This window comes from Elgaria multicarinata, chromosome 7 (assembly GCF_023053635.1).
Source record: "Elgaria multicarinata webbii isolate HBS135686 ecotype San Diego chromosome 7, rElgMul1.1.pri, whole genome shotgun sequence".
Lineage (NCBI taxonomy): Eukaryota > Metazoa > Chordata > Lepidosauria > Squamata > Anguidae > Elgaria > Elgaria multicarinata.
The window spans coordinates 12944904-12972003 of NC_086177.1; the positions used below are offsets into that span (position 1 = coordinate 12944904).

General features: G+C 43.1%; 2 protein-coding genes across 3 annotated transcripts in view; one reads left to right on the plus strand and one right to left on the minus strand.

Moving 5' to 3' along the window:
* Positions 1-16346, plus strand: part of ELP2 (elongator acetyltransferase complex subunit 2) — a 51784-nt gene extending 35438 nt beyond the window's left edge. The window contains exons 19-22 of the mRNA XM_063130220.1: positions 484-605; positions 6403-6545; positions 9404-9499; positions 16038-16346. Coding sequence (XP_062986290.1) covers positions 484-605; positions 6403-6545; positions 9404-9499; positions 16038-16194 — 518 coding nt within the window. The 3' untranslated portion in view covers positions 16195-16346. The remainder of the gene's footprint in view (positions 1-483; positions 606-6402; positions 6546-9403; positions 9500-16037) is intronic.
* Positions 16347-21975: 5629 nt separating this feature from the next.
* GABBR2 (gamma-aminobutyric acid type B receptor subunit 2) overlaps positions 21976-27100 on the minus strand; it is a 353790-nt gene continuing 348665 nt past the window's right edge. For both annotated transcript variants that reach the window (XM_063130215.1, XM_063130214.1), the window contains exon 19: positions 21976-25099. In XM_063130215.1, coding sequence (XP_062986285.1) covers positions 24934-25099 — 166 coding nt within the window. In that variant the 3' untranslated portion in view covers positions 21976-24933. The remainder of the gene's footprint in view (positions 25100-27100) is intronic.

Below are 27100 nucleotides of genomic sequence, written 5' to 3' on the forward strand. Positions count from 1 at the left end.
CCTTGGATATGACATGTTACAGTCCCATTAGGGGGTTGCATATTCAAAATGGCACCTGCCATGTGAGCCTGCCATGTCATGCGAACTGGACCAGGGTGGATTCCTGCACTGAGCGAGGTGTTGGACTCGATGGCCTTATAGGCCCCTTCCAACTCTACTATTCTATGATTCATGTCAGAAGTGTGTTCATATCAGAGGTGATTTTAAACTAGGGACATCCTTACTTTCAGCTCAGTCTCTTAGCCTCTACACTACTGCCCTCTGCAATGATACTTTGGGGTGCCTGTCAGGTCAGAAGAACAGGAGGACGAGGGAGGACACAAGGAACTGGGATGGCCAGCTGCATGTAATCCATGGGCCATCAATTGCCATCCCTCCTCTACTCATCACTTCTCTTTAACCCTCTACTGTGTCATTTTCTGAGAGCCTTCCTGTCTGTTGCAATCAGGAAGGACATGATTCTGCTTGTACATGTCATTCCAGAACCAGCTTTCAGCCTCTTCGCATGTACAGACCAAAACACAGCTATGCACAGCCGCATCATTTGGTCCTGTGCCTGGACCCCTGATAGCACGTATTTCATTACTGGAAGCAGAGACAAAAAGGTAATGCATGCCAAAGGCCATTCCTCTGTTGTGATCCTTGAGGTTTCTCCGCCTAGACCATTTACATCAGGGCTGCCTAACCTTTTAGGACCTGTGGGCACATTTGGGAATTTGAGAAACTACTGTGGGCACCACCACAAAATGGCTCCCACAGAGGATGCGGCTACTCACATAATGGCTGGTGTAGGGGTCTGGCTAGATAAAAGTGAGCTAAATAGGTTGAGGGGGGAGAGAAACAGTGAGGCTAGAAGCTGGGCGGGAGGGGGAAATAGCAATGCAGAGCAGTAGAGAGGAAAGAGCAGGGCTAGAGGCTAGACGGGGAGAGAAAGAAGATTGTCCTAAGATTTTTCCAAGGTTTTATTTTTTAAAAAAAAATCTTTAAAGAGGGGCAGGAAGTGGAGAGCATAATAATAATAATAATAATAATAATAATAATAATAATAATAATAATAATAATAATAATTTATTGCCTGCCTCTCCCTCTAGATTGAGGTGGGGAACAACATTAAATACAAATACCATAAAATACTGGACACTGTTTGATGTGCATATGGTTGACATGATGACACCCATGGGCCAACGGGGTGGGGTGGGCAGCTCCCTGGGTACCATTTTGGAGAAGCTTGGTTTACCTTGTATCTAGGGTTACTTTAAGAAACATGTATTTCAGCTTAGCAGAGATTTATTCCCGTGCACTCAAAATCTGTAAAATTGTATTGTTTGAAGGCTTACATGTTAGTCAGACTTCTTCCTCAACCTGGTGCTGTCCAGATGTTTTGGGCTTCAAATCCCATCAGCCCCAGCCAGCATGGCCAGTGGTCGGGAATTCTGGGAGATGTAGTCTAAAACATCCTTACAGCACCAGGTGGGGGAAGGCTCATGTATAAACCAGCAATAATTCCTACCCAGGTTACACTTCACTGTTTTGCCTTACAAAGGGTGTCCAGGGCAGATTACCACTCATAAAATCATAAACATTTTTTATTGGAGCAATACTTCTTCCTACTTTGGGTAAAAACTAAAGAAGCATGTTTTTGTACATCTGTGTGTAATGTGTTATTAACAATAACATACCTTTAAAAATCCAATCTGCAGTAAATCCAATGCACACTGAATGCGGACCCTAACTACCTATTTTATATATCTATATAATCTATTACTGAAAGACTACAGGGGAATGGTGCTGAGCATATTAGGAAATAGAGGAGGAATTTTGTCTAAGATACATCTACTGTTAACTCCTAACATGCCTATAGTTTGTGAGTATAGGACTAAAGCTGGAATTTGCACACTGACTTACGTGGCGGTTTTATCCTGTAGGAAGTTTCCTATAGCTATATTCTACAAACTGTTACATGAAAGAGCAAAACCCTACTAAATGCATTTATTTTGAAAAGGATAATTGGTTTTCAATCTGAGGCCTGACCCAGGGTGATGTGAACTCCATACTAAAAAAATAAAATGAAAATGAAATCGGGCAATCAAAATCCTATGCTCAGAAAAGCTACATGTATGAAATCTGTATGCATTATGTAAATTGAGAAACATGCATACATTCCTTTATTTTACATAATTTATTATGAGTGCTTATATGAGGTGGCAGTTAAAGGGTTGAACGGAGCCTTGGTTGAGATCCCCGCTCAGCTGTGAAGTTCACTTGGATTAATCGCTTTCTCTCAGTCTAACCTAAACATCCCTGGTTACTGGAAATCTAATTTAAGGCCTAGTGCTATGCATATCTAGACAGAAGAAGAAAAAAACCTACAATTCCCAGCATGTACTAGCCAGCATGTTCTAGCCAACTTTTTTTAATGGAAGTTGGAATTCCTGGAAGTTTGGAGGTTTTTTTGCTCAAAACAACATCCTTATCACAGTTTCCCTACAGCCTTGTCCAGCCTCTTGGTTTTATTTATTTATTTATTGCATTTATATCCCGCCTTCTTTCCTCCAAGGAACCCAAAGCGGCGTACATTATCTTCTTCCCCTCCATTTCATCCTCACAACAACAACCCTGTGAGGTAGGTTGGGCTGAGAGTCTGTGACTGGCCCAAAGTCACCCAGTGGGTTTCCATGGCCATGTGGGGACTAGAACCCGGATCTCCCGACTCCCAGTCCGACACTTTAGCCACTACACCACATTGAGTTTCACGTATATGAATATCATAGCCAGCCATGTCAATTTAATGCATTGCTGTCAGTGTATAGCAAAGCTTTTATAGCAAAAACAACAACAGAAAATTACAGGTCCTTTGTCATTAAGAAGCTTACAGCGTAAAGTTTGGCAGAGGAGAAGGAGCAGAGGGAGATGAGAAATGCAAGGATAACAAGGGATGAATTTGTATCTACAGCTGCTCACATTCTTAGATTTTGTGGTAGATAGGAATGTATAATCGGTGGTTTTTAAGAATTGCATTCTTAAACCTCAGAAAATTTCCTTTGCTGATGAGTCACTCTGTTACCCTTTTGCCTTTCCACATGTTGTCACGTTCTGTTTTGCAGCCCCTGCTTAGGGTGGCTTTTGCCTCACCGCTGACGAAGTGAACAAGAGCTTTAGATTTTGCTTTATGTATTCACCAGGGTCTATAACAAGATGCTTTTTTGCACATAGCCATATTCCCATGAAAAATCTTCCATGCCCTTAGTTACTATTTTTCCTTAAGCCCTCTACAGATTTCGGCAATATCCTTTCTTTCCTGGTGGCGAACTGTCTTGTAAAGACGGTTTCCCCAATAATCCTTATCAGTTAATCCTAGTATGTACACATTTCTTGCACAGCAAAAGAGCTTTCTATGTTTTTGTACACTATTTGCTAACTGACAGTGGCTTTCACAGAGCTTGAGCCTTCATAAAACAAATCTACAGTTCTGCTGGTTTTATCACCCCAGAAAATATCTCAGAACTGCAGCAAGCAAACTTGGAGTGCCTTCTATTTTCTCCTAACTCCAGACCCCGAGGAAGCTGCACCGTTCATTTTCCACCAGGGCAAGCTGGTTAACATCTAATTACTGCTCACTGCTTTTTGTGGATCTAAGCCAGCTCTAGGTTTGTGACTAGTTTTACATCTTACCAACACAAACACTGCTTTTGAACATTTCTGAAACGGCAATGACCGATCTGTGATATTACTGACGGGTTCCTAAGGTTGTTTTAGATTGACAGTTTTACTTCCTGTTCTACTGTCTTCTGAACTGTTACAAATTAATCTTAGCCATTCAATGCACCAAGGAAGGGCCTTGTACGTGGTGCCCACAGGCAATTTTTGTTTTGTTTTGCCCGCGGGTGCAGCCAGCAGCTGTCTCTTGCACATCATTCCAGTGATGACAGCTTCATCGATAACTATTTATAGTAAGGCACAAAGATGTGCCTGTCTTTTGTTACGTTTTTTTATCAGGACTTTTAGCGGTCTTTCATTTCATTTAACCACTGAGACAAAGTTATACAGGGGTAGCCATGGATCCCTTATGGTGCCATAGGACTAACAGAGTCCTGTAGCACCATATAGACCACCAAAGGTACTGTAGCGTGGCATAAACCCACCTTGTCAGATGCCTTTGCCCATAAAATCATTTTGGAGTGCAGACACTCATCATGAAAATCCCCATAGCCATGGCCCCAGGGAGAGCCCAAAAACTTTGGCAGTAGTGTTGATACATGTCAGCGAACCAGTTCTAGAAGTTTTCATCTCCACTAGGAGCATCTTTTGTAAAGCTAATGGGTCTTAATTGCCCAGCACGCCCCCTCCCGAAAATACTTTGCTTTACAGTATATTGTACAATATAATGACCCTGTTCAGACGAGACACTAAACCATGGTAGTGAAGCATTTTCAGCTAAATATTATGGCTTAGCGTGTCATGTGAACCATGTCTTAGCTGCCCTGTTCAGACGACACGCTAAGACATGGTTAGGCCGCTAACCCTTTTGCTGCAAATGCTTAGTGAACGTGTTTAAACTGAGGTTACATAGCCACCATGGTTAGGAATGGTTCACACAACATACTAAGTCATGTGTCACACATCATGCTAAGCCATAATGTTCAGCTCAAAATGCTTAACCACCATGGCTTAGCATGTCACCTCAGCAGGGTCAGCATGTCTTGTGACGTAGCCGTGGTTTAAACACACCCACTAACCATTCGCTGCAAAAGGGTTAGTGGCCGAACCATGGCTTAATGTGTTGTCTGAACAGGCCCTATTTTTTGTTGCTGGGAAAATTCACTGCCTCCTTTACTGTAAGGTTTGCAGCTAAGCTCAGAGGGAAGAGCAAAGCTTGCACCAGATGGTGGCCTTGCTCCTGCTAATTAAAAGATCCCAGTACTTTGATTCTGTGAGCCCCTGGCTCTGCCACAATACTTCTTTTTAAGTGCCACAGGACATCAGCATCATCATCGTCATCATATATTTATTTGTTTGTTACCCGCCTCTCCCTCTGGAACGAGGCGGGGTACAACACAAATAAAAACACCATAAAATACATACAACTAATTCAAACGTTTAAAACCAGTGCATCATTAAAAGCAGCACACCACTAAAAAAGGCATCTTAAAATTCAACTGGGTAGGCCTGCCGGAAAAGATCAGTCTTTATGGCTCTCTTAAATTCTGGAAGACTGTTAAGTTGATGAATCTCTCACGGCAAGCCATTCCACAAACTGGGAGCAGCAGAAGAAAAGGTCCTGTGGGTAATAGTTGTCAGCCTTGTTTTTTCTAGCTGAAGTAGGGGTGGGGTGGGGTGGCTTGTATGGGAGAAGGCGATCCCACAGGTAGCCTGGACCCAAACCATGTAGGGATTTAAAGGTGATAACCAACACTTTACACTTCACCCGGAAACTAATTGGCAGCCATTGAAGAGATTTTAAGACTGGTGTGATTTAATAGAAGGAGGTAATACTGCCTCTTTTGCTGTTAATATAGTTATTATTATTATTATTATTATTATTATTATTATTATTATTATTTATTTATATAGCACCATCAATGTACATGGTGCTGTACAGATAACACAGTAAATAGCAAGACCCTGAAGGAGTTAATATAGCCTCTTTTGATGTTAATATAGTTAATAGAAGGAGTTAATATAGCCTCTTTTGATGTTAATTTAGTTAATAGAAGGAGTAATACAGCCCCTTTTGCTTTCTGAGTGGTGGTTCATGTAAACTGAGATTCACAAATGTTGCCTTGGCTTACTAGCAAGCCACTAACTGTGGCTTCCACCAAATCCTCCCTTCTGCAAGTCCTGTGCAGGGAGAGGAGAGGCATCTGCTCTTCTGCTGGCCTTTTGCAGAACGTGCAGACAGGGCCTTGCTGCCATGGTGTTCTGCAAATGCACAGCAGGAAGATAGTGAACCCACCTCTTCTGTTTTCAAGTTCATAGTGGAGGAAATGGGGGGATAATTTCTCTCCCATGAGCAGGACTTGTGCTTGAAACAGGTGAGTGAATTTATGGAACTTTGCTACTTGCTTGCTTGTTATTGATTTGGATTTTATCCTGCTGTATCCCAAGGGCTCAGGAGGGCAAACAGCTTCTGAGTAGCATATATAGATGTATATTCTTTAGAGAACTCGCAATCAACTTGGACCCAGAAGAAGAGAAGCGGCAGGGAGAAAAGCAGGATATTAAAATACTGAGCTCAACCAAAACTCCTTCTCCCGTGGATGGAGGACAGTTAGATTCTCTCGCCCTAGATGTAGGGGGGCAGGTGCTGTAGAGGAAGAAACCGCCATCTGATCCAGGCCTGTGATCTTAGTAAGATCCCTGGGTCAGTGAATGGTTTTGTGAGTGTACTTTGCATTTCAACAGGTCATTATCTGGGGCAAATGTTGTTCAGCAGAGGAGAATAAAGAGAACGATCTGGGTGCGATCCAGCTTTCTTCACCAGTCCTGGATGTTGGGGATTCTGTCACAGCTGTTAGCGCTAGTCATGCGCTTGCTCCTGATGGGAGGTACGTCACTCCTGTGTCCATGTGCTGAGGAAGGATATGTTGTACTAACTGGTTCTCCCAGAGTGCAGGACACGGAATAACGGGCTCAAGTTAAAGGAAGCCAGATTCCAGCTGGACGTCAGGAAAAACTTCCTGACTGTTAGAGCAGTACAACAATGGAATCAGTTGCCTGGTGAGGTTGTGGGCTCTCCCACACTAGAGGCCTTCAAGAGGCAGCTGGACAAGCATCTGTCAGGTTTCATAAAATGAAACCGCAAATGACTCCTGTGGTTGCATTTATCAATCTTCCTTGTCCCAGTTTGCCCTCTGCTTCTAAATACACTTATTGTGCTCCTCCTTGTCCCTATCCTACTGTCAAGAAATACTTTTGTAAGCTGCTGCGAGAGCCTTTTTTGGTTGAATGGCGGTATAAAAATCTTAAATAAATCAATAAATATCCTTTCCAGCTGTTGTAGGTTGTAATCTACATAGGCCCTATTGCAAGTGGTTAATATACCTACAAATAGAGGGAGGGGTTACAGTTTCATGTATGTACTATTTAGATGTGGTTTCACAAATATGGAGGTGAATCTGGCAGCATCAAGTTAATAGTTCACAAGTTTATGCAAATATGTTTTGGGGTTTTTTAGCTCTCAAAAAGAACCAGATTTTCCCTTAGCGCAGCCTTCCTCAACCAGGGGCGCTCCAGATGTGTTGGACTGCATCTCCCAGAATGCCCCAGAGCTGGCTGGGGCATTCTGGGAGGTGCAGTCCAACACATCTGGAGCGCTCCAGGTTGAGGAAGGCTGCCTTAGCGTCATGGCCCCTTTAAGGCTTAACTAGATATTATGAGGGGTTTGCCTAGCTCTTCCTGGCAGCATCTAATAAAAGAATCAAGTGATGTAGCATGACATCATCTTGTTTGGCAGCCAGTCCAATGGAGTTGGGCTGAGCAATGACTGAATGCAGTGGAGGCTGGTGGCCCCGGTGTCAGTGGGGCGATGAATCGGCTCTAGGTTTCAGTCAGGACCAGTCAGCATTCTAAAGGAGCTCTCCAGGGTACTCAGAGAGCTCCTTCAGAGAGCCGACTGAAATCTGGAGCAGATTCACCACCCCACTAACACTGGAGCCACCACCCTCCACTGACTGAATGTGGTCATGATTTTGCTAAATATGACCAGGTAGATGTACAGGGGGAGACGCAGGTGGACCGGAGCCTTGTATGACCCACCCTACCTCACCCAGTGTTAATTAGGCCCTCAGTCCTTCTTCTGTGAGAATACCCCAAATTTTATTCATGGCTACCCTAAATGGGTTTTAGCCAAACACATGTGATCACACATTATTACATAAAAAATTACAGTTTGTGGTGCACTATACAGCAGTTACTCCCATCAACACACATTTTCTGCAATATACATATCCTACTTCTACAGTTACTCCCATCAACACACATCTTCTGCAATATACATATCCTACTTCTACAGTGACACCTGAACCTGTTCCTTCCTAATTTTTGTAGCTCTTACCGCAAAACAGGCCAAACTCAGTAGGGTCGATTTCTCTGCAGTTAGTAGGTAGCCTAATTTCGCTTGGTCCATTAGAGGCACCATAGGGGCCAAGGAAAGGGAAGGAACCTCTCGTGCAAGCACTGAGTCATTACTGACTCTTGGAGGGATGCCAGTTTTCGCTGATGTTTTCTTGGCAGGCCTTATAGCAGGGTGGTTTGCCGTTGCCTTCCCCGGACATTATTACCTTTCCCCCAGCTAACTGGGGACTCATTTTACCAACCTCGGGAGGATGGAAGGCTGAGTCGACCCGAGCCAGCTGCCTGAAACCAGCTTCCGCTGGGATCGAACTCAGGCCGTGGGGAGAGTTTCAGCTGCAGAAACTGCTGCTTTACTGCTCTGCGCCACACAAGGCTCATATATAGGGGCCAAATACCTAGCGAAATATTTTTCATCTTATTCCACTCACGGGCCCTTTCAACTTTGGCCTGTCCTCACCACTACCACTGATTTTTGTGCATCTTCAAAGTTTGCAATATTGCAGAGATTCCTTACCTTAAAAAAAATTCTGTGCATCTCAGCAATGTTTAGCTGAGTCTAAGCAGCTGTATATATCTAGCAGTGTACAAATTTGGAGCAAACACTGTATACCAAACATATACTGTGAGGCAGCCTTCTCCAACCTGGTGCCCTCCAGATGTTTATTTATTTGTAATGTTTATATACCGCTGAATGTAATAGAATCTCTCAGTGGTTCACAATGGCCAATGATTCCAGTAATGTTGGCTAGGAATGATAGGAGTCACTGTCCGATACATCGGGAGGGCGCCAGATTGGAGAAGGCTGCTCTATGGATCCATTCTGGCAGACTGTACACCTTAAAATTCACTAAAGGTACAATCCTATGACTGTTTAATTTGTTTTTAGCTGTGTATTTTTATTGTTTTATATTGGTTGTGTGATTTTATCTGTACGCCACGCTGAAATCCTTTTGATATAGGGCGGAATACAAAAGTCCTAATAAATAAATAATAAATACTTAGAGAGAAAGAAGGGCCTGCAACTCCCAATCTGTCCCAACTAGCTAGGGCATCCTGGGAGTTTTAAGCCTCCCCCCGCCCCGTCTAAACACGCATAAGATTGAGCCTTAAATCTTTGAATTACAGTTAAGCAGAGCTTTCTTTTGTATTATCCATTACAATCATGCTTCACTGGTTTCTCATTTTGTGCAATTAACACAAATTGCATGCTCTCTTGATTGGAATTGGAAGCTGGTGCTTCAGATGTGGAACATGGTTCAGAACGCAAGTGCACATGACTGGGTGACGGGTCATTGCTTCAGTAACTGATGGAACTGTCCCTTTCCTGTAGCTACATCGTTGCTGTAGGGACCGAATGTGGGAAGATTCACTTGTACAAATGGAAGGCACTTTCTGACTGGACCAAATGTGTGGAGACAGACAACAGGTAATGTACTCCGAACCTCCTCTGTTCAGAAGGCAAGGGCATTGTTTCATGGTTGCCATGGCCTTTTGACTGTGCCAGGGCTCTTGTATTGGTTCTTTGGGACCCCTTTGGCACCTTTGTAATGATGCCTTAGGGCTCACGTGAGCCACCTGCAGGAAAATGGCGATCTATGTCAGTACTGATGTGGAGGGTGGGGGAATGGTTTAACCTCGAACCCTCCCAGTGATCGCAATGCAGAGATCTGATCAGGATTGCTGGTAGGGAGAGGGTTTAATCTGGCCGGGAGGCACGGCCGTGATGACTTTTCACCCAGCGTACATCCCCTCCTGCAAGCCATCAGTTATAGGGAGGGGGAAAAGTTACCATGGCCAGGCAACTTGCCCGGTTCAGATGACATGGCAACCTGTGACGTGTGACCAGTGGGGGTGGGGGAACAACCAATGGTGCACTGTTTCCCCTGCTGAGCGACTGAACTTGGTCAGCATGCGTGCGTGTGTGTGTGTGTTATGTATGCACAGGTTTGCATGCATGCATTTGCAGCTCTCAACCCATCACCCTGCACTGCATGCGGTCCTTGGGGGCAAAAAGGTTGCCCATCCCTGCGATCAGGAGATAAGACCAATGTTTTTTGAAATCCTTATATCTGCAAGCTGCTGTGATATATTGTGAGCTGGGAAGTTTCCAGGTCAGATCCCCTCTCAACCAATAGGCGATGAGGTGGCCTCTCTCTCTCTCTCTGGGCCCGTTCAGAAGACACCTTAAACCATGGCTTTAACCATGGCGAATAAGGCTTTTTGCTTTATTCACCATAGTTAAAGCCATGGTTTAAGATGTCTTCTGAACACGGCCTGGCTTTTTGGCTTAACCACCATGGTTAAAGCCATGGTTTAAGATGTCTTCTGAATGGGGCTGCTCTCTCTCTCTCTCTCTCTCTCTCCTGTTAGGGCTGCTTTAGGATGGATTCCTGCATTGAGCAGGGGGTTGGACTCGATGGCCTTGTAGGCCCCTTCCAACTCTGCTATTCTATGATTCTTTCTTTCTTTCTCTCTCTCTCTCTCTCTCTCTCTCTCTCTCTCTCTCTCCCAGTCTCAGCTCTCCATCTGTGATATGAGGATAATATTCACTCACTTTAGGGGGTGAGAAATGTTTTGAACATTTGAAGTGTTATATGAATGCCAAGTATTATTGTTTCACACAATGAGTTGTTGTTGTTATTTGTACAGCTACTGTTCGCAAACAATATGTGCTATCCAAATTTCCTATCCAGGACAGACCTTTGTGCCTCTCAAAAAGCCTGTCCTAAAGGTTAGGAGGCTCTAAGGAAAGGGAGAATTGCAGTGGGAATGGAAAATCAGGGGAAATGGAGCCTGCTTGCAAGGTTGTCCATAGTCCTATTTCTACACACACACACACACACCACATTGGGCTGTCTTCCACAATCAAAACAGTTCACTGTGGATTGTTTAAGCTACAGTAAGCTGTTGTCCACGCCGGCCGGCATTTTGCATAGAACCCATGATCTGTTATAGGGTTATGCGAGGATAGTTTAACCCTCACCTCACCCACGATGGCTGGATTTGAACAACCCGACAACCTGCAATCAGGGACTGAATATGAAAAATGCCGGCCAACACACACCACAGCTCACCATGGCTTAAACAACCCATGGTGGGGCTGTTCTGATCATGGAAACTGGTAACTGGCTTCCTTGTTACTCCTTTTCCCTCCCCTGTTCTTGATAACTGGCACAGTGTAGAAGCCCTGATATTTCTTCCTGTGTTCTTGGGATTTGGAAGGTGGGGGCAATGATGTTGTAGCAGCAGAGTTTGCATGGCAGGGGAACCAGCAGCGTTGCCTTGAATGCCTGGGTCTCTGCATAGTTGCTCTGAATCTTTCTCTGCTCCTGTTTCAAGAGCAGCTACTGAACTGCTCGAAGTGTCAGTCTGCTACATAGCAACAGTTCAGCTAGACCCTTAACTGGGAGTGCAAAGAAGTGAGTCAAACCATCATGTTTTTAAAAAGATGGTTCTACGTAGTTCTGGTTCAGCTGATTTCAAAATTGTACTGGCACAGTCCAGTGTGGGTTGGTTGGCAGTTTCAGCTCTGAAAACTTCAAATGTCATTTGCTTGATAATAGTGAATTGTATGTGTGATAAGGTGATTAAGATAACTGCAATCAGCTTTTATTGCAGTTATTATTATTGTATCTTTATTGATACAATAACATGGCACAGTATCATACTCGTCTTATTCGCTGTATTGCAACTACAATTTATGGCCTACCTATTTGGGGTCATGATTGATCCAGGGGATCAACGTATTTTTAAGTCTTCTTTTCCCCTCACCTGTGCAACTTCATACTTTGTGTATTTTCCTAGAGGTAGCAGGAGACAGACAGATTGAGTCGTACAGGATGAGCGGTGGAGGTATTCTGTGGTGCCCAGGAAAGCTGCCTTTTCCCCCTTTCTCCACCAGATAGTTTATCATCACAATTTGGTAATAGTCGGTTGTAGAACTGCAGCAACTAATGGCATCTGTTCTTCCCAGCCCCGGAAGAGGGCAGAATATTAATAATACTTGGCCTTTATCTTGCACTGCAGGGAGTTCAAAGTGCTTCGTGTTAGCTTATCTTGTTGCAATTCTTTCACCAACCCTGTAAAATAGGTCAGCATTATCCTCATATTGCAGATGTGGGGAGAAGGAGGAGGAGGAGAGCTGTTGGCTTGCGTAAGGCCTCCCAGGAGATTCATGGCAGAGGTGACATTCGAACTGGGGTCTTTCATGTTGGCTTTCTGTATACATGAAATATATCCTTGCTTTGACTAGCACATATCACCTTTTCTCAAATTTTCAATTCAGTTGAGACTTTAAATTAAAATGGAACTAGGATTTTTTTTGTGTGGCTCTCTGGAATTCATAGCTACAGTATTTTAAACAAAAAGGGGTGGGCTGTGCGGGTTACATGCAGTGCTGGACGGTGGGGCTGGTGTTGCCGGCTCACGGGCAGAGATGCGTGTAGATCCCCCCCCCCCCCCGGAATATAATGCATGTCCATGCAGGCACATACACACCGATAGCCAGTGTGGTGTAGTGGCTAGAACATTGGACTGGAACTCAGGAGGTCCAAGTTCTACTCCGCACTTGGCCATGAAGCTCACTGTCCAGTCATTGACTCTCAGCATAACCTACCCCACAGGGTTGTGGTGAGGATAAAATGGAGAGGAGGATGGTCACGTAAGCCATCTTGGCTTCCATGGAGGAAAAAGAAAGCTGGGATATACATGGAATAATAAATAACAAATAAAGATATCTTTTTTATTTATTTATTTATTACATTTCTATACCGCCCAATAGCCGGAGCTCTCTGGGCGGTTCACAAAAATTTAAAACATTCAAAGTATAAAACAACAGTATAAAACCATAATGTAAAATATAATATAAAAGCTCAACCGGATAAAAACAGCAGCAATGCAAAATTACAAATTTTAAACACCAAGTTAAAAAAAATTATAGACTGTTAAAATGTTGGGAGAATAAAAAGGTCTTCACCTGGCGTCTAAAAGTATATAATGTAGGTGCCAAGCGAGCCTCCTTAGGGAGCTCATTCCACTGCCGGGGTGCCACAGCAGAGAAGGCCCTCCTCCTGGTAGCCACCTGCCTCACTTCCTTTGTGCGTACACACATACCTAACCCACCCACCCCGGCCAACCCCCATACACATCTCACTGTGGTGGGACCTCAGTGAGCAAGGACTTTCCCTCCTTGCTCACTGAGATCAATGGTTGGGACTGCTGGGAATGGGGAGTTTATCGCCTCCGCTCCAACAATCTTGATCTCTGCATTGGCATTGCTGGGAGCGAAGTCTTTAATTTCGCCTCCTCCCCTACCAATCCTGATCTGGATTGCTGTTTCCCTGCTGCTAATAGTGGCGAAGATCTAGATCGCTATCATCTCTGTATTGGAATCAATGGGAGGGGGGGTGAAGTTAAATTATCTCCACTCCACCCCCAGCGATCCTGATCTAGATCACTATTCCCCTATTGCTATTAGCAACCTGTTTCCCGCCTCTCAGCTAATAGTAAGGAAAAGTGGGCAGGGCACTTCGGGACACAAAGGGTGCAGCCAAGGGCCATATGCGGCCCACCAACCCCCTTCATATGTAGTATAAAGTGTTGAGCCTTTTCTGTTTCTCCAAGCTCTAGTTCACATCTAGAGGTGTAACTCAGAGGCCATCCTAGATAACACCACTCAGAGATCTTCCATATTGCCTGAAATGCAATGTTTTTCAGTAGTTCACGTATTCAGCTGCAAGTCATCATGTGCAGAGAAATAAAGTGATGTACTTGCATTATGAACCAGACCTTACTTAAAGCCCTTTATAGTCTGTCTGGTTGTCCATCCGTCTGTCTATTTATAAGAGAGCGAGAGAGCTTTGTTTGTTTTGAAGAGCGGAAATCTGATAGGAGGGCATGTATAGCAGAAGCACATTCATGCTGATTTTAAGCGCCATTTGAGATCTGCATTGTAATTGCAACCGTACTGTAGAGGTCTTGTGAGACCTTAAACGTTTGAATTTCTCACCATGCCATTAACTTTTCCATTCATCTGAATTGGCCCAAAGGGCTTACTAGCGTACCAGCAACATCTGTTCTTCCTTCAAGTGATTTGCCTGGCTCCACGTCCATGCCACGCACACAGTACAGAGTCCACTGGGACCTTTATCCCCAGCCTTGCCTAGTTCCATCGGCATAACCTGACTTCTGTACATACTTTTGGCATCTTGAGGCAAGGTGATACTTTGTACCCCAGAACTAGACAAGCTGCTGCCCTCTCTTTTCTCTCGCCCACACCTTCAACACCACTACCGTCCTCCTCCTTGCCTTCTCCGCATCCACCTGCCACGTCCACCTGCCACGTCCATCTCCCTCCTGGCAGTGTTGCCTCCTCCTCCGCCGCTTCCCTTCCCCTTCCACCCTGGCTGCCACTTTCACTTTCTCCTCCTTGTTGCCGCTTCTCTTTCTCTTCCCCACACGTTCCCCCTGGCCGCTGCTACCTCCTACTCCTCATTTCGCTCTCCTTTCCAGATCCCCTCTAGCCACCGCCATCCTCTGCTTCATCTGCCTCACTCACCACAGCACCACAGGCAATTCCTAGGCACCTCACCCAGAATGCCTTGCTATTTTGGAAGGAGGCATTTGGGCCACTGTCTCTGGAGACCCTCACCAGGCACTTTTGTGCTATGGAATATGCCTACGTTCTCAGTTAGGCATTGGGCAGATGGTGCTCCCAATAGCTGTGCCAGATACTCTTCAGCAGGCCGGAGAGCTGGGCAGGCCCACCTCAGAGTGAAACATTGGCCTGCTGTTCCACAGACAGTCCTTCTGGTAGCAGTTGGTTGTATCTCCTGGTGCCAGCTAGGACCTGGAGTGCCGCCACTGCCACCATTACCACACGGCCGACGCAGCCCTTTTTAGGGCAACATTTGCAGCCCGAGAATGCCCCCCCCCCCCAAAAAAAACCCCAGCTCTGACTACTACTCACGAAGGCTGATCTATTGAAAAGTCATTAAATTCTATAGCAGTTCAGTGTTATAGATTGTCAATTTTAGTTTCCCAATTCTTGCACTCTGGAGCAAGCTGGAGGAGATTGAATTAGATCTATTATTTGCTTTTAATTGAGTAGTTTCCTCTGAGGAAGGCCATATATAAGCTCAGAACACAATAGGAAATTTGGCAAATAGCTTGGTGATCAAATCTTTTCACACAGTCTTCTGGTTGCAGTTGTGTGTGAGTGATTTTGACTCACTCTGGCTGTAATGGCAAAGTACATTTTAGATATTGGGAACACTGCTAGCAGCTTGTGTGTAGACTCCCTCCTCCCTTCCAGATTTTTGCTAATTATAGTTTGCTGTGACATCCAAAGAGGAAGCCTATTAAATTAAGCTGTCCTTCAAAACACAATTTGGAACTATGGTTTGATGGCATGTTTATAATCTGTGACGTGTAGGCAAGGCATTAACCGCAGGCTACTAATATGGATGTCATGGTGTGAGCGATGGTTAGTGAAAACCAGGCAGGAAGAACGTGGCCTGTGAATGGGGAGTGGGGGAGAGCCCGTGACCTCCCAAGGGCACCTCTGAACACCAAACCATGGTTTGGCAGGACTTGCTTTGAGCTGATGTATTCTCTGACACTTCTTTTTAAACTTCCTAAGTGACCTGATTCCTAGCTTTCTGTTGGCTGTTCTTAATGGTGATATTTGACCTGAAATTACAGTGAAAATAAGTAGATTGCTGTTTGAATTATTGATGGGATGAAGTGCAGAAATGCCACTTGCACTGATAATAGCTCTGGCATCTTTAATACCTACAGGCAAGTGACAAGTTTAGTTTTTCCAAGCTGGCAGTGCTGAAAAGGAGCACGCTAATTAGATAAGTGCTGACGTTTTGAATTGACAAAGTCCAGCTGAGTTTGACATTTTGCGGTTGCGAGAGATGAATTGGGTTCCCTTCCACTAATAGCTTCTGTCTTTGTTGCAGCCAAAGCCACACTCTTGTTGTCAAGCAGCTGTGCTGGAGAAAACGCGTGGGCAGAGCTGGGCAGGACACAGCAGAGAGCAGCAAGTGGCTGCAGCTGGCAAGCTGTGGGGCTGACTACACTGTCAAGATCTTCAATATTAATAGATCCAGTCTTTAAATGATGACATTTGGCCAGGCGAGCTCCACTTTTTGACATGTGTGACTTAGCATTCATTTTCTAAAAAAAAAAATTGCATTTCTTATTCTGAAAGCTATGGCGTCTGACACAGTCTAAATTGAACTTATTTATTAAAGCAGTTTGGGTAATAATGTGTGAGTTTAAGGGCTTTGTATAATCAAGCTTACGATTGTGTGCTTGATTAATGGTCTTGTCCCATAGAAGGTCCTTCCGCATGAATTGGGTCCATGGCTTTCCTGGGTTAGCTCTTTTCTCGGGATGCCCCTCTTAAAAGAGACCTGGGGGGCGTAGAAGGACCACAATGTGAGAGGAGAGCTGCTTTCTCCTGCTTCTTTCTCTTTTTGTAAAAATGTAATGTGCATTTCTGATATATTGCCTATTTTTTCCTTACATATTAAGTTTGAAAGCCCTAATTTTTAGTTGTGCTCTGAATGGGCTTGGGTCCTAACTGTTGCAGGGTGTGAAATTGCCTTTGAATTCTTTGCAATTCTGATTCTCAGATACTTCGATAAACGTTAAGGTTGTGGTAGTCACTGGCTATTGGTGGGATTTCCTGTTCAGTGAATGTGTGTGATCTAGCCCTTTCTTCCAAAAGCAGCCATTAGATTCAGGCTTCATTGGAGAAAAGTTCCAGTTGTTCCCAATACTTATTATGGTATAATGCAGCATTCACTTTTTAAACAATTTATTAGCCTGATTCTCATGTTAAAATGGGTATGCTTCTCATCCAATAAAAGGTCACGGAGTTCCTTCATACAAAGGAAAGTTCCTTCATCAGTTTCCTTTCATGAAATTAAACAGGAGATGGCCTAGATACCTTATATACACCACCTGAAGTTTCATCGTGGAAGAAAGGTGCAATGGTAATAATGAAGTAGGGCAGTGATTTTCTTGCTGACTCTCATCTACTTGGTGCTGATGTTAGATTTAGTTGCTACTCCATAAATCTCATCATTTTGCCTCTATTGGGGCCGGGTTTTTTAAAATCTAAATTACTACACCGAACTTATTGGAAACTTTAGACTAATTGCTAGCACATACACACCCCGCCAAAAGTGAGGACAGTGAATGGGTAATCTAAAAGCCATTTTGAAATATGTCAATTATAAAAAGGTTGCATAATCAAATGTAAAGCATTTAACACCGACGTAATTATTGTAATAGGGATAGATGCCTCTTTGTCCTGATTTTAGCTGAAGGAAGCCCAAGAGTCTTTGGGGGAGCTTTCTCTGTAGAACTGAAAGTTCAGACATTTCCTTGTAAAAGCTGTTCCTCTATTGCTTCTGTCGTAAACAAAAAATATTCTGTTTTAAGATAATCCTTGTTTCACATTCGGGGAGAAGCGATAGCTCTGGTAGAGCAAATGCTTTGCGTTCATAAGGTGTCCAGTTCAATCCCACATAACTTCAGTTAAAAGATCTCAAGTAGAGGCCTAGGAGAACTACTGCTAGTCACATCAGGCTAGATGGAACAGTGGTCCAACTCTGGGTCAGGTGTCATACATTTGTATGGTTGTAAATGAAAATGACACGGATATTTGTGAATAGCTGTGAGGCCATCCATAAATCTTAGATCAGTGGTTCCCAGTTAGCTAAGTACTGCGGACCCCTTGTTTTTCAAATGCCAAGCCATGGAGCCCCTACTTTGGAAAAAAAATTGTTATCTCTATGGTAGTTACCTGTGCAAAGCAATTTTTGGGAGAAAATAAGGAGTAGCCCCTAATAAGCAAAAGTTTTTGGGTATACTGAAAAACAGACCATAAAATATGTGATATTTGTGATATTACCATGCAAAAATGACAATGATATAGTTAGGAATATAAAGATGAACTTAATTTTACTAACGTCTAGTTTACAATTGAACAAATTATGACTTGTCTAGCAGCTACTAAACCTAAATGTGATGGGAGAAATCATGCCTCTTTTTGTCCCAAACAATCCCTTCCACATCCGGTTCAATATTTCTTTTAATCTCAAATCTGGATCAACATCAAGCTGATTTCTATGCTTGATCTTCATATAACAAAATGTCGAAAATGTTTGTTCACAAAGATATGTGGAACAAAAGGGAACTAGATGTTTCAACGCTTTTTCACCTAACTTCTTATAATCAGGAGAAACCTTCACCCAGAATTGGTCCAGGCTATATTCTTTGAAAAATGATTTCAAAGAACCATCACAAGTCACGCCAACAAGTGCATCTTGCTCTTCCGCAGATAGAGTTATTAGTTGTACGTCACCACATTCAAAAGGATTCCTTATCCATCAGTTTTTAGGATTAGGTGCAGAGAAGAAATCTCTGAAGCTAGTCGCTAAATCACGCAGGTGCTCTGGGATGTTATATTTTACTTCTGGTAGGAATTCGTCCTCAGTGGACTCCAGAAATAAATGGTGAATATGTGAATGGTGCCACGGACCCCCTGGGTGGGTTACATGGACCCGCTGGGGTCCGCGGACCACCAATTGGGAACCACTGATCATACGTAGTTGTAACGCCAGGCCACAAATTAATTAAGATTCTTCAAGGCTCTTACTTGATATGTGCTATGCATCCTGTGAGGACTATTCAACTTGTACGTAGGAAAAGTTTTCATGCTTACTCAACCATTAGGGTTTTCAACTAGGATATACTCAGTCCTTCGTACATGTGACTAGGCAAAGAGCTATTTCCCAGTCTGTGCTAACTGACAAGTTGTTTTCATTAGAATCACTAAGATGTTGAAGGAGCAAGGGAGGGGGAAGCATGCAGATTCCAGTATGTGGATGAAGCCATAAGCAGGCACCAAATTTGAGAAGAGTGGTTAGTAGTACTTTGCAAGAAGAGCAGAGTGTGAAAATGGCAACACAGAGAAAAGAAAATGGGTGAGTAGCTTCTGTTGTAAATGTGCGCTGGCACAATAACATTTTTAGCTTATATATAATTTAAACTTACATCTTTTTCAAGGGTTGGCTTGTCTCATCCAGAATCAGAATTCTGATTGGTCTCCTCCCAATCTGTTCCCCAAATTGACCCTATTTGGCATTATCCCCACAAAATCTAAGCCCCCTCACCCCAAAGACCCTAACAACCTTTGCATCTCTTAAGAGATAGTACTTCCTCTGATGTTCAGAATGATGTTCTAACATGAATAGCATTTATGGTTTCAAATGCAATGACCTTGAAGTTCAGGTCAGAGTTTCTCAGAGGAAGGAGCAATAGAACATTGTGCACTTCAAAAAGAACGCTGTAAGAGAACAGTGAAAACCCATTTGTGAACAGGGAGGGGGATGTTGAAGCAATAAATCCAAGAAGTAGTTTTGAAAGCAAAATTGGTTTTCAAGTCCTCTGTTGAGGTAATGACTGATGTCTGAAAATTTAGGTTAACATGCTTTGAATCAGCACTTTCCCCCTGCATATATTAGGGAAAACAAATGGAAACTTGAACATATTTTTAACAGCACAAGCCTATATTGTCTATTCAGACATAAGTCCAATTGAGATAAATCTGGTCTATTCCAAGGTAAGCAGGCATAGGATTGTAGCCCAAGGAATTTAAAGTGATATTATTGAACAATGTTAAAGGCGCTATGAACTTCCTTGAGTTATTACTATGCAACAATTTAAATAACTTGGAGGTTATTATGAAAGGCATGCTAAAAATTCCTTAAATAAGGAAATGTAAGACATTTTTAAACCGCCCAGGGAGCTTCGGCTATTGCATGGTATAAAAATGCAATAAATAAATAATAAATAAACTCAAAGTTAGGAGAGCTGATGTTTATAATACCTAGAAGTAGAACTAAGAATCCTTCAAGGTAAAAATATATCTTGCACCACTTTATGAGGTGCCTGTAAGGAAGCTGTCACTCAGCCTCTCCGCCATGCAATGACAATATGGAGGTAATGTTGCAGATTTACTTTACAGCAGCGTTCATAGGGTTACTGCTGCAAAGTCAATCTTCTTTCTCTGCTATTTCTGTTAGAGTTTAGGTGCAACAGTGGCTTTTATCTTCGTTCTGAGCCTTACTTCAAGTAATTTAAGACAAAGGACCTGTTCAGACAACATGTTAAGTCATGGTGGTTAAGCATTTTAAGTTGAACATTAAGGCTTAGTGTGTGATGTGAACCATTCCTAACCATGGTGGCTACATAACCATGGTTTAAACATGCTCACTAACCATTTGCTACAAAAGAGTTAGCAGCTGCCTAACCGTGGCTTAACGTGTCATCTGAACAGGATGATGGTATGGCATAGTACCTCTATATCAAGGCCAATATCTATACCAGAGTCTACTGAATCCTTATGATGTAGGGCTATGTGGAGAGGGACAGTTCTGAGCAAGCAAAGTGATGGGGAAAAGTCTGCTAATCACATGGTCTTTGTGTGTATTAGTGTGCATGTTGGATTAAGGTATCAGCCTGCATTCATATTTTTTTGTCTTTTTCCACCCAGTGAAAGTACAGGGCTCCATACATGATTGAAAATATCATGTACGGTTTAGGAGATCAGTGTACACAGCTAATATATTTGCATAACATTTCAATATTTATCAGGGTTCTGTTGAACATGATGGATGTATCTCTGGTGAGGATGAAAATGTATTTCCCCATCCAGGACTACTTGGTTGGTCAGCTCTTTGTCTCTTACAACCATTGGTCATCATAATTTAATTTTAATATAGAACAAGTCAAGATGTAAACGTGTGTAAAAAATTGCATTTGAAACAATTTTTGTGAACTGCCCAGAGAGCTCCGGCTATTGGGCGGTATAGAAATGTAATAAATAAATAAATACATACATACATGAGAGGAAAAGGTTCTTAAATGAATTTATGTTCTTTTACATTTTTAATTATTGTCTGGCTGCTATCATGATTCATGCTGTTCTAAATGTATTAAATATATCAGAAATTAAAATTCAGATTATCATTTAATAAGACCAGCCCCTATAAAGAGCCAATAACGTAGAGAGAAAGCTCTCTGTACAAAGGGGGCAATATAAAAGATACTGCTCAATATTCCCCACCATGCTCAAGATAATTTTGATGTTCTATCATGACGTTTGAATACCTGCCATCAATAGAGGATGATGGCATTGTTTGAATCCTTAAGCTTGTAAATTCCTTTCCTAACTGAGGGCAGTGTTCCATCGTGGAAGTGGTGGGGATCCAATATTGTGCAAGTAATCCAGAGCGACCCACTGGGAAAAGTTCATCACAGATTACAATTTAGAGATGGCTAGGGACCTCCCCAACTAAGCTATACCTATGTTGATACTTGCTCGCCTAATGTCAAGTAACTACTTGTTTCACTAAATGTAACTTTAATAAACAGCTGTTAGTCACCAGTAATTAATCTGTTGATTGTAACCATACCTGGGTGAGATCCCCTTCTGCCTTCAACATGGCTATAGGGATACCCAGTATTAAGTAAGCGGAAGTAGCACCATACCATTGGCATATAAGAGCGTCTGCACTTCATAGTTCTGAATTCAGGACTCAAAAGATCTTTAACCCCGGTGACTCCCATAGATGGTAAAAAGAAGGGAAAACTCCATGCTTTTCCAAATGGTGTCTGGGTAAACCCTTTTTCCTCCTAGCTGGAAGAATCCCTGTGTCTGCAATTTTACAAAGGTATCTATGAATAAGAGAACCACCAAGAAGTAGTTAATTAGGTTTTCTCTATTTTATTAATAAAACAGATTTTTGCAACAATTTATTAAAAATTGATTTTCATGCAGTATAAGGGGTATACAAGAAATTCTCTATGTACTCTCTTGCTTTTTTTTAAAATAATTCTGACAGTTCCAGTCTAGGTTAAAGCATTTGTGCACTAACATTGTTGGAAAATGCCATTGGGGCACAGCCTCATCATAAATTTTTACAGTACATTTTTGCTGCAGTATAAAAAACCAGAAACATTAAATAGCTATAGTCACTTTGTGGGTCTTATTTTCTGCAGGAAATTAAAAAAAAATGTTTTGGGAGAAACTACAGTTGCATTTGAGACAAAGAATGTACTGCATGATTTAAACCTAAGAAACAGCACACAGTCAGTATACACAAAGAGTTACAGACACACACTCACCGCCAACAGTCCAATACTTTTGATTTTTTTTGTTTTGTTTCCTGCTATGTTGGAATAATATTTTCTACAGAAATGTTTGTGTATACATTATATACAGTATTATTGTCCTTTTTTGAAAAGTAATATTTGTATTAAATAAAGTCCTGATGAAGTTTATTAATAAATTAAGAGAATACTGTCAACACACATACATACATCCACACCCACACATACCAGACAACACCTTCAGTGGTTAGTGCTCAAACGGAGTAATGTGTTCTACTTCCTGTGCGGTAGACTTACTCACAGTTGTTCTAACACTGCCAGGTGCCTCCATGATCTCTCAGTGATATGTGATCAGGAAGAGATTCTGTGATGTCCCCAGTGGATCAAGGTTTATGTGATATTCAGAAAGATGGGATCAGGGGCAGTGACTCAGTTGGTATATCTCCTCTCTCATGCAGATACTAAATGCTTCTGGGTGGGAAAAGATTCATTCCTATGGCGTGAGAGAGGACACGACAACCCCACTCTGCACCATGCCTTATTTTACAAGCTTTAATTAATACAGGATTTAGAAAAGGCGGCCAGTATCGGCAATGCTGCAAGCCAAATTAACATCCAATGAGAGTGGCCAAGGCTGGAGACAGCCAGTGGTGTTTAATGGGAAGTGAAGCTGGTATGCGAGGTATCACTCCATTTCTTTTGTCCCACTCTTATCTCTGGACATACAGGCTTTGCAGATTTTTAAAAAAGCACTGCAAAACACTCTGAACAGAGGTAATAGTGGGGGAAAGTGTACAATTCTAAGGGGGGAAATATTTTGTGTGTCTCCAGCCAACAGCCAGGCTCAAGTTTGCTTTTATGCTGTTCACATAGTTTGTACATCATCACAGCACCGAGCTTGCATGTGTACATTTCCTGCATGGCTAGGCCCAACCTATGGATTGTATGGTTGAGGCCTTCTCATAGATCAGTGGTTTTCAACTGGTAGTACTTCCCAGTATTTCAGGTGGTACGAGTACCAGCAGTTAAAAAGCGCACTCATAGAGGCATGGAAATACATAGGCCTTTGTTCCACTGAACATCCTATAATGCAGTAAGGCAAAGGGGGAGATTAGGCCTTGTTTCTATGTCCTTCCCATGTAGGATGCAGAACCTGGGCCCATGAGTGAATTGGCCTATAGCGACGCAACAATAAGAAACTCAGACGGTGTGGCATCTCTCAACACGGCAGCACTGTCTCCAGAGGAAAATGTGCCCACTGAAATTCTATGTGCCAGGTAGTTGTCCCTCATTGGGTCGTACATGCATCAACAATCTTAATCCCTGTAGGCTTGCACAGAACCGCTAGCATACAAGTAGCGCATGCTTGAATCAGACCTTATCAAAAAGTGATGGAAGCACTCAAACATTTCACTTGAGCTCACCTAACAATTCAATTGCTCTTGGGAGGGAGTACATTAAATCATAATTTCTCAGGGGGAAACCGCAATAGGAAACTAGTATGTTACGTTTTATTTTTATTTTTTTAAAAAAACATATCCATTTTTCACCTTCTGTTTTCTAATTCAAAGGACAAATGGTATTTTTGCCCCAACTGGGCAGACTTGGTTCAGACTGTCTTATTCTCAACTACCACTGTCACACACGCAGATACGAAGCAAAGGTTGTGTATATACTATTTGTGCCTCTGCAGGATTCCGCTGCAGCAGCAAACTGTGGTGCCTAAGCGCCCCAACCCCACCCCTCCTCTACTAAATTAACTGTACTGTAATTATGGTGTGGTTTAAATTAAGCAAACTGCGGGGAGGGGTTAACAATTCATCCTGTGACGTTAAGACTTCCAGGATCCATCCTCAGCCTTCAGCGCTGTTGTTCCTAGTTTTCAGCCCGCTTGAAGACGTTCAGCTCTGGGACCTTGCCAAGCCTTGTTGTATCTTAGCAGGAGGAAGAGATGGCTGCAAAGACTTGTTCTGTGACTATCTACCTGGTAGCCACTCTGAGATTTTGATCCTGGACCTGCTTCCCCCTTGGAAGCATCCTCCATCCCAAGCACGTCTTGAGCGGATTGGTGCTGGGCTGAGCGCAAGTCTCAATGACACCTGAGGAACTATTTCTAAATGACTCCTCCTCCTTCTCCTCCACCACCCCACTGAACTTAGTCCCAGAAATGAATGTCAGCCCAACTAACTGGGGCCTCCAGCAGCTGAATGCAATCCCTGCAAAACAAAGTATCCATTTCAGTTAATATAGCTCTCTGTTGATGCGATTGCCTTTTTCTTTTCTTTTTTTGCACATGGTTTCATGTTTCGACAGCCATATAAAGCTTTAGTGACACTTGAGTGGAATTTGTTTGTTTGTTCTTTGTCAAGTTTATGTTTCCAGCCACCTTGCCTCCGGTAGAAATCTAGGAAGGAACATGGTTTGGTGACTTTCTTCATGAAGAAATAAAAATGTCCACAAGTAAGGCTACAGATCAACCTCTGGGTAACCCTCTCCACTTTGCATGCTTTTCCACAGCAGTGGAGCGGGTCCTCCCTGGACGATGGCCTTATAACACTAGTTCCTCTGTGGTAAGAGCAAGGAGTATGTAGAAGGCAAGAGTTTGACACAACACGTTCAGTCCAGCCGTTGAGTACCAAAAGCAGTTCAGGAAGCTCTGATATCCTCCTACAGGCCAGAGACCATCACACGAAACGATGGTGGCACGTGTCTGTGCCGTGGACTGGCACTGGGGCTGACACACGGACTGGCACAACTGGCGTCGACCCCTCCTATTGATGGCAAGTAGGCATGGTGAAGAATTGGCAGCTGTAAGGAGAGCCGACGCTGTATGCTGCAGGGACAGAAAGAAAGGAGAAAGATAAACAGGAAAGAAATGGTGCTTGCATGCCGTGAGTGTCCTTTGCCTTTATGTGTATTCACTGGGAGCTGCCTTACAACCACAAATAAACCCAGTGGGTGATTTGGCAAAAGGGTGCAGCCACCCGGAGGAATGAACAAAGCAGATGTCCGAGTTAAAATCCTTCCTTTCCTAATATGTGGCCTTAGTTTTGTGCTTTGCTTTTGCTCATTTGCAGAACCAAGGTGGCAATTAACTGCAAGCCACCCAAGGGACCAGTGAGCAGTGGCAATCAAAGTGTGGGTGGGTGGGCTTTCAGAAGATTCCCCCCCCCCAACAAAAGAATTTCAGAGACGGTATGGCCACTTTGCTTGTATAGCTGCCTCCTTGTTCCATTGCGTTGGTGGCCATCCCCTTCCTGCCAAAGCCGGCAGTGGCTTCAATTTGCATCAATTGCACATGCTCAGATCGCTCCCCTGAATGAGGACGGCAAGGGAGTGTCTGTTGGTAGTGCATCTCTACCAACGATCCCAAATTAAAGAAGGAGGGGAAGCCAATAAGCCAGGCTATTTGGCATATGTGTGGGGTGCTCAGAGCCCCTGGGCAGCAATCAGTAGAGAAGTTTTAAAAAACACAAATCAACAGCTGTGCAGCAGCAGTAGGTCATTTGGTCAGTAGGTCAGCTGCAGTCAGGGCAAGAGCATGGATGGCAGGGGTTTAAAAATATTTCTAAGAAGCGGGGAAAGTGAGGAAGTGCGTGTGTGTGTGTGTGTGTGTGTATTAGCAAGAGAGAAAGAGAAAGTCTCTCTGTTCTTATTCCCTCATATGTTTTAAGCAATACACTCTTTAACAAATTTATTCTACTGAGCACCAGTAGCATACAGTATATGCAAGCTGGATTTTTGTACTCTGCTGCTTCTTTCCACTGCTACTGCATCCCTACTTCTGAGTAGGCATGCAGTTTGGGGGGATGTTTGCAGTGGATATGCAAAGGGCTGGGTTTTGGGGATGTTCTGAGACCTTGCTGCTATGTCCCAAGGGCTGCCTGGGTGAGCTGCTGCTGCTGCTGATTTTATTCATGATGATGTGTGGCTCTGTGGTTTCCCCCTTCCCACTCACGATCTTAAAGTCACTTGATTCTTCGTGCCATCAGAGATGCTGCAGGAGCAGGAGAATGTGGGTCCAAAGGAGTGCTTTTGTGTGGGCTATGTTGTATGAGATCGCCTCATTCCCCAGTCACTATACATTTGGCACTCATTATTTTAAAGTCCTTCTCTGCAATGTGGTTGTTGCTGAAACAAAAGAAGTGGCCCCACCAATGTGCCTTTGTGTGAATTACTATTGGTATTCTTAGAAGGGGGTGGAAGGGCTGTGAGGTATTTAATGAAAAGTAGGGTATATTGCTTAATTAAATACTTTCCTGCACTTAATTTCCTTCTGACCTCAATGTTTATAGTTCCCCACCACCATATATACTGTATATACAGTGCCTTGCATAAGTATTCACCCGCCCCCTTTGACTTGTCCATGTTTTGTTGTGTTACAACTTGGAATTAATTGGCATATTTACCATTTGATTTACACAACATACTTACAGTAGGTGCAAACTACTTTTATTGCGGCCCCAAAGTTAAGTAAACAAAAACAAAGTGGCATTTGTTAAGTATTCACATACAGCCGTGCTGTGACACCCCTAGATATGCTCTGGTGCAACCAAGAGGCCAATGGCAACTCTGAAGGAGCTGGAGAGATCCATAGCTGAGATGGGAGAAATTGTCAATGAGACGATTACACCTGGATGCTCCACAAAACTAGGCTTTATGGAAGAGTGGCCAGAAGAAATCCATTGTTGAAAAGAACCCGTATCAAATCCCATTCGGATTTTTGCCAAAAGGCATGTGAGAGACACAGCAAACATGTGGGGAAAAGTTCTATGGTCTGTTGAGACCAAAATTGAACTTTATGGTCTTAGCACAAAAGTTACATGTAGCAGAA